The 7,762-nt window shown below is 33.3% G+C and overlaps 1 protein-coding gene across 1 annotated transcript; it reads right to left on the reverse strand.

Annotated features, from left to right (window-relative positions):
* Positions 1 to 216: 216 nt before the first annotated feature.
* LOC145119958 (small ribosomal subunit protein eS26x-like) lies at positions 217 to 1,323 on the reverse strand. Its single transcript, XM_079055736.1, has 5 exons — positions 1,222 to 1,323; positions 1,043 to 1,135; positions 815 to 899; positions 605 to 738; positions 217 to 486 (listed from the first exon to the last, which is right to left on the reverse strand). Exons 1-5 carry the CDS (start codon positions 1,222 to 1,224, stop codon positions 415 to 417), a joined length of 387 nt encoding a protein of 128 aa, XP_078911862.1. The 5' UTR covers positions 1,225 to 1,323; the 3' UTR covers positions 217 to 414.
* Positions 1,324 to 7,762: the final 6,439 nt, after the last annotated feature.

Below are 7,762 nucleotides of genomic sequence, written 5' to 3' on the forward strand. Positions count from 1 at the left end.
AATTCATCCAAACACTTGTTAAATAGATGAGAAGATAAATAAGAACATAAGTATGAAGATATTTCATTTTTCTTAGTTTAACAATCAACTTTTTGACAGTTCAATTTCCAATATCATTCAACATTGTAACGACATACAATTGTTACATGAATTTTTTTTCATACAGATCTTTTCCCGATTTAAACTCGAAGACAAATATATGTAACAGAATAAAAATAACAAACAAAATTATCTTATAAAATTAAAGATTTCCAAAATACTTGTCATGGAATAACATTGACAACATGCACCAGACCAATGCTAGGCTAAAGAAAGCTAAATGAAGAAGCCATAACAAAAACATACCCAAAATTAACTTCAAGGCTAATAATCATTCATAGAGAATCATCAGCATCTTCATCTTTATCTTCATCTTCATGTACGCACAGGAGCTGGGCCAGCAGCACCACCTGGGCGGGGTGCTTGACCAGGTTTGGGAAGATCATCCTGCAACACGTTCGTTCATCCCTTTAGTATGTGAATTATTTATGAATATATTCATTTTGGAATTAATCCATACAGCACTTAATGAGAAAAGAAGAAAAGAAATAAGTGAAATGAATACTCTTGGACGAGAGAATCTCTTTGGAGGTTCACGGTTCCTCCTGTCAACCCTTGAGCGAACTCTGACAACCTTCGAGTGAATTGCACAAGAAACACAGTACTGCATCTTCACGTACAGTTTTGGAAGAGTGTATTCTAAAACAAAAGAGTAATTAACTTAGCATAACGATAAACATATAAAGTAATGATACTGAATGACTACAACACTTACGTTCAAAAGCACAAGCTTCTTGAACATCTCTAACTGCAGCTTGTTCAACTATGTTCCTCACAAGAAATCTCTTGATAGCCTTATCCTGATATCAACAGTTGGAAGGAGTAAAAGATTATTAATTGATTCATAATATAATAATCGGTATACATATTAGCATACGATTGATAACTTGAATAGAATTATACGAAAAAAAAAAAAAAAAAAAAAAAAAACTCGATTCCATACCTTCGGACAGCATTTACCGCAATTGGAGCAGCGAATAAACTTAACATGGCCACGACCATGCTTGTTACGTCCGCCGTTTCTTCTCTTAAAAGTCTGCAAATATTTTCAACGAAATCATCAATTGAGAGCTATGTATCGACGAAGGTGATAGAAAAAAAACGATAAGCTCGAGAACAAACCATAATGACAACAGCGTTCGGGAGTTGCAAGTCGAGAAGGGTTCCGCCGCCTGATCTCGATCTTCAGCAATTGAGGAGAAACCACGAAACAATGTTTTTATATGGTGCCTCTTTTGAAAACCCTACTAAGCCCATTTGAGAAAATAGCTGGCCCGTAATGCAACATGGGTCGGCTATGTTCAATTGATTAAAATGGACTAAAATTTTAGAGGTCCATACCAAAATCTTTTATCAAAATCCAAATAGCCAAATAAACCGGTTTTTTAACCGACAAAAAATAACCGAATGGGTTTGAGAAGCGTTTTTTCAAACCCAATTAGGTTCAAAGTTCAAACCGAATTGTCGGTAGTAATAAGTTTTACTAAAAGTTTGAAATCGTTATTCTTCTTTTTCTTATCGGTTTTTATTTAATATAATTGAATCGCACTGGTTTTTTCATCCAAAAAAACAGTTTTTAACTTAATTTTACTTCATAAAACCGAAAAACCAAACTGGTTACCACCGAAATCGATCTAGAAAAAACATGTTAAAAATCGGACCGGTTTTTAAAAACTAAAACTAGTAAATATGCACCTCTAAATATCACCCAAAGCTGTATTATATTGAAATCGGGTCCTAATCAAATTTAACTGAATCATATTTTAAATGATAAATTAGATTCAGATCGTACAATTGAAATTGGTTATGAACAAATCTAAGGAAATGGATAAAAACCATTGTAACATTCAAGTTTTGGTAAGTTTCTCTTTTAGCCCTTAATGAAAATTTGTTAACATTTTGGTATCTGGCTAATACGCGGGGTGTACTCTATGAGTACGCTTAGCGTACTAGCCCATCAGATGATCGCGGGTTTCATCCATGTACGCGGGGCGTACGTAGAGTACGCATGGCATACGTAGTGCAGCGACAAACCTTAATTTTTAGGGTTTATACCATATTTAAACCTCATTATAACACCTCTTGGACACTTTTGATCATCATCCATCTCCCTTTTACCCTGAAATTGAAACCCTAAGAGCATTTGGTGAGTTTTTGAAGGTTGAGAGTGATTTTTTTTCGTGTTTTTCTGGTGAAGAAGAAAAAGAGGAACTCTTAGAGGAGTGACTTGAGCCTGTAGATCCAGGATTACCTTCTCATTAGCAAGCTTTTTGAGGTAAAAAGCTCACCCCTTGATGATCATTTGTGTTAGATCTGTTTTATGGAGTCTTGTGTGCATTTTGGAATCTTTTGTGTTAAAGATGAGTTTTTTGATCGACTCAAGAAGCAATGGATGCTAGATCTTAGCTCCATTTAGGCCCTATGTTCATAAAAATGCAAATTTAATGGATGTTAATGGTCCATGCAAGTTTTAAGACCTTTATTAAGCTCTTTTTTAGCCTTGAGTCCCATTAAGCCATGCATGAGTGTAAAGTTGCCAACTTTACGTGATAAGTCAACCTTTAGGACCATATCTGAGAGTTTGGCTTGAGGTCTCAACCGATTAAGTGCTGAATGGAGTGGGTTGGCAATCTGGGGAGTACGTTGGGCCTACCCAGCTGGTACGCTACGCGTACTAGCCCCGAATAGAGTACACTAAACGTACAAGTTGAGTACGCCCCGCGTACTCATCAGATGGGCTTTTGGGCTTGACGTTCTTGGTATTGAGCCATGTTTTAGACTTTGTAAGTTTGGGCCTTGTTGGGCCATTAGACTTTTGTTTTGGACGTGGGGCTAGTATGTTGGGCTTCCTTGAATTTAGGCCTATCATGGATTTGGGGCCCAATTTGGAAGATTGGGCCATTAATTGAGCTTTGGGTTGCCATTTAGGATTTGAGCCTTTTGAGTGGTTGAGTTGGACCTTGGCTTTGTGTCAAGTTAGATAAAGGGTAAAATGGTCTTTTACCTTGGTTATGTGCTAAGTAGCTTAGATTCTTGGTTGGGCCGAATTCAAATTAATAATTTGATATTATTTTGTTCAATGATAACACGTGGATTTTCCGGACCAGCAGGCAGAGATTTATTTACGTATTTCAGCAGCTAGAGGTGAGTTTCCTTATTGTGTTTAGCAGGTCGAAGGCATCAATATCGGCCCATGGTTTGGTATGTTAGGAGGCTAGATGTATGCGTGACTCTTGCATGTGTTATGTGCTTGTATGCTTACCGAGCGGGCCCCGATGACCATTTTGTATGCTATTTATCTTTGTAAATATTGCATGTGTTATGTGTTTATCTGTTTTATGATTATATGTATATCGGGCGGGGCCCGATGACGAGCGGGGTCCATTATCCGCTTATTATGTATGGTATGTGGTATTTTGGGAAACTCACTAATCTTTGTGCTTACGGTTTTCAGTTTATGTTTTAGGTACTTCTGGTTCGAATGTGAAGAGTCTGGGATGATTGCAGTGCATATACCACCTCATTCCGCATATTATGATTACTCAAATGTTTTATGATGTATTTGATACACTTTGTTCCACCATGGTTTTATGATGAGGTTTTAGATTACAGTTTTATTAATTTTTTTTAAAAAAAATTGTCTTAATTTAGGATGTTACAACCGTATTACAATTATTTATGTCGCTCCACACATTTTTTAGAGAAACATATTCAGGGAAATGAAATTTTGTTTAAGCCCTAAAATATTAAACCGGGAAAAAAATTGGTTTGAATAAATTTAAAAAAAAAACAGTTTATGCACATCTAAGCAACATATTAGATTATGAGTATGTTAAAGGTCTTCCAAAAATATGTAAAATTAAGTAAAGCCTAAAAGATAAAAACTCCAAAAAAAAAATTTAAAAAATACTTGAAGTAGTTTTTAAAATATAAATTGTTGTTTAAATAAAAACTAAAAGCTCGTACCATCAAATAAAATTTTACTTTCTTAAAATTTAAAAAAATAAATGCTAAGAGCGTTTAGCTTTTAAATTTTAAGAAAACAAAATTTTGTTCGACCGTACGAGCTTTTAGCTTTTATTTAAACAAAAACTTATATTTTAAAAATTACTTCAAGTTCTTTTAGAGCTTTTAACTTTTAGGTTTTACGTAATTTTACACATTTAAAAGCTAAAACCATTTTTATCAAAAATTTATACACATATAAAATTTACACCTTTCGGCTTCTAGCTACAATGCTAGGTTTGCCAATCATGTCTTGTATCTTCGACCAAAATGTTGTAATTTGAATGGATTTTTAAAATTCTATTTTGGAATGAACGTTTAGCTAAAAGCTTCAACTTTTGTAGTTTTGTAAATAACAAGATCCATAGGTTGATTTTCCAATTCACGTTTATACTATTCCAAAATGACATTAATGTAAAATGAATTCTGCTTGAAGTCTCATATTGTTTAGCATCAACATATAAATAGAATATAGAAGTTTGAAGCTTCTAGTTTAGCATATTTGTATAAAATATAGGTAAGTAAAAGAAAGCTTTTGATTGATATATATTCATAATAACAATTTGTCGGTCCAATGATTTTAAATGCTCGGGGCGAGATACTAAATTAGTGCCCTTTATATAAAAAATGTATATAGAAAAAAATAAAATAAATTTTATAGCCAAATTAACTGAGGTTTATACAAACAATAACATACATAGACTCATCTAAAACTATGTTTCCATGTATTTTTTGAAACAAAAACATCTCTTAATTTATGATAACCAAGAATTTGTACAAATTGACTTTTGATACTCAAAATTGCTAATTCATTTAATATTTCTTGAGTTAGCTATCTGTAACCACAAAATAAACAAAAACAACAATCAGTATAAGAACCAACATTTTATATTTTCATAAACTAAGATAACCTATCAGATTTCCAGAAATTAAAATAACCTATCATATTTTCAAATACAATTCCAAAAATTAAATTAATAAAATAACACAACATATTTTCAATAATTAGATTTTCTAGATCTTCCAAAAATTTGATACATTAGAAAATGCAAAAACTAAAATAACTATCATATTTTTATAAACATTAGTTTATTCAGTAAACAACATATGAAATATTCTTAAATAAAAAACACACATTTTAATAAATACTATTTAGTTGATAAACATTACCAAAAAAAAAAAACAATTTAAAAAGAATAAATGCAAAATGATGACACAATTCCATAACTTGATGTTCATGAATTTAATTCAGGATTTGTACCTTTTGATGCAATAAGAACAATAAATTACCAAAATTAATCTGCAAGAATAGTAGAAAATTAAGTTTCATTAGACTCGCTATTTATATGATGTTTTGAAGAAAAATGCAATTCAAAGTTATAATTTGTAAGTTTATTCCAGTTTCGACATTTGAGAAAGCATGGCTAAATACAAAATACTTAGAATCTTTGACTTGTTGATAAACAAAAGCATTCAATTTCAATTACATAAAAAAATCCTATAAATACGATAAAATAACTAGAAAACTCAAAAATATAATTCAAAAGTCATAACTCAGAATTTACAAGGGAATGTAAGAGAAATCTTCAGCAAACCTTTGAAAGTTGAGCAGAATTGGCAGCTCTGTAAAACTACAAAGATAAGTAGTCCACTGAAGCGATAATTAATGAAGAGTTGGGGATTAATGTTTTGGATTAGTGTCTAAGTTCATAACTATATTTGGTATGTACTTGACCCGGTTGTAGCATGGTCTTTTTGGGTTGCCTTCACCAAAGCAACTTGACCGGATAATTAATGGAGAAAGAGGTTATTATGGTTTATTCATATATTATAATATTAATATATTAAAAGAGCAATCATATTAGTTAATTAATATTGTTCAAGAATTAATTACTGTGATCAAAAGAGATTAATTGAACTTAAGGGGACTGAAATTGCAATTATAAGATAATTGGATTTTGGGCTGTGGATCTTGTGGATTAAGGGGGTGGACAAAATTAGGGTGGAAGCCCACCTTGAAATCGTCCAAGCCTCAATTCCAAAATGTTCCATTGGACTGCTTAAGGCCTAAGTCATCCAATTAGGGTTTTTGGCTGAAACCCTAGCAGCACCACTATATAAGGGACCCCAGGGCATCCAAAATCAGCTACCAGAAGAACCCTAGAGTCCTTAGATCCGATTTTGTGCCTCCATGTCCTCTCTCCAAGATTATCCTTCTTGCATTTGTGTTTGTGATCGATTAGAGGTATTACATTTGTGATACTAGGCTCTCAAAGCTTGAAGATTCTTGCAACAATCAAAAGCTAATCATCTGAACCTGTTTTATATGTTATTTCGATTTTGATATGCTAGATCTAGGGTTTATAAGCTTTGGATAACTTGCATGTACAATAGAGAAACCTAGATCCAAAGCTTTAGGGTTTTGCATGTACACCATAGGATTAATGTTTTGCTCAAAACCCATCAGTGGTATCAGAGCCTTGCTTGGTTTCTATTGTATTTGATGCATTGTGTGTTTATTCATTGCTTGAAATCGAAAAATCTGCCTTCTGGCTGACAAACTCGTCGAGTCACCTGATGAACTCGACGAGTTAGATGAACTCGGCGAGTCCTGTAAGTGACTCGGCGAGTCGGAGTGTCAGACAAAAGGATTTTCGGGATTTTGGCCTAATTTGACTTGGGATAATTACCAAAAATATTTTCAATTGATAAAATCCGATTTTTATTGATACCATGTGATTATCCTTGTCAAAATAAAAGATATTTATCAATTAATTAGATAATTATTGCCTTATATGATAAACCTTAATTACTTGAATTATTTGATTAATCATCTTGCATAGAAATTGGATTAGGTCAAAATTAGATAATCACCAATTAATTGTGACATCCCCATTTTCACGGACAGAAAAGACCGATTTTTTTGTTTATGCTTTATTTAAAAATCAGAGTATCATTTTGAAGAAATGTGTTGCGGAATTTGTTCCCAGAAAAACATGATAAATACATTACCAAAGCATTTCCGAAGAAATGTATTTTTATTCATTTTAAAATATTGGGATGTCATCGTCAATACAGAAACATAAGCATAAACAGAACTTACATTCATTATCACTAGTGATTTATATCTCCTTAATCCCTCAGTGTAATGTAACCTCATATCGACACCTGTGATACAAATAAACTGAGTGGGTCAGGTTGGGAAACCTGGTGAGTACATAGGGTTTTCAACCCACAATAATATAATTATTATGTTTAATCATCAAACAATTAACCCAATTACCCATCCCCATTATCTTCTTTACTCTTAAGGATTTACCCTAAGAATCAGCTATTCCTCGTTCATTCATTCCTAAGGATTATCCTAAGGAATAGGCACGAAGTCCATCGTTGCCAATGACACAACTGTCAATATTATCTATTAAGCGCATCTGCTAATATATCGTTTAGGCGCAACTGCCAGAATTATGACATTCTCTATTAGGCGCAACTGCCGATATTGTCCTTTGGGCGCAGTTGCCAGGGTTATGATGCTCTCTATTAGGCGCAGCTGCCGATACTATCCTTAGAGCGCAGCTGCTAGGATGTTTAGAGTAGATCAAAAACATCTACAGATTGTGGCGCAGCTGCCAATGCTCATCTATAGGGTACTAGGTCC

The sequence above is a fragment of the Lactuca virosa genome, chromosome 6, assembly GCF_052849685.1.
Source record: "Lactuca virosa cultivar CGN04683 chromosome 6, Lactuca_virosa_CGN04683_v6, whole genome shotgun sequence".
NCBI classification, from domain to species: domain Eukaryota; kingdom Viridiplantae; phylum Streptophyta; class Magnoliopsida; order Asterales; family Asteraceae; genus Lactuca; species Lactuca virosa.

Excerpts from the sequence above, each read along its gene's own strand:
- LOC145119958 (XM_079055736.1), bottom strand. Across the intron at positions 900-1,042 it reads GCGGTAAATGCTGTCCGAAG|GATAAGGCTATCAAGAGATT; the intron begins GTATGGAATCGA and ends TGTTGATATCAG. Across the intron at positions 487-604 it reads AGAGATTCTCTCGTCCAAGA|GATGATCTTCCCAAACCTGG; the intron begins GTATTCATTTCA and ends AACGTGTTGCAG.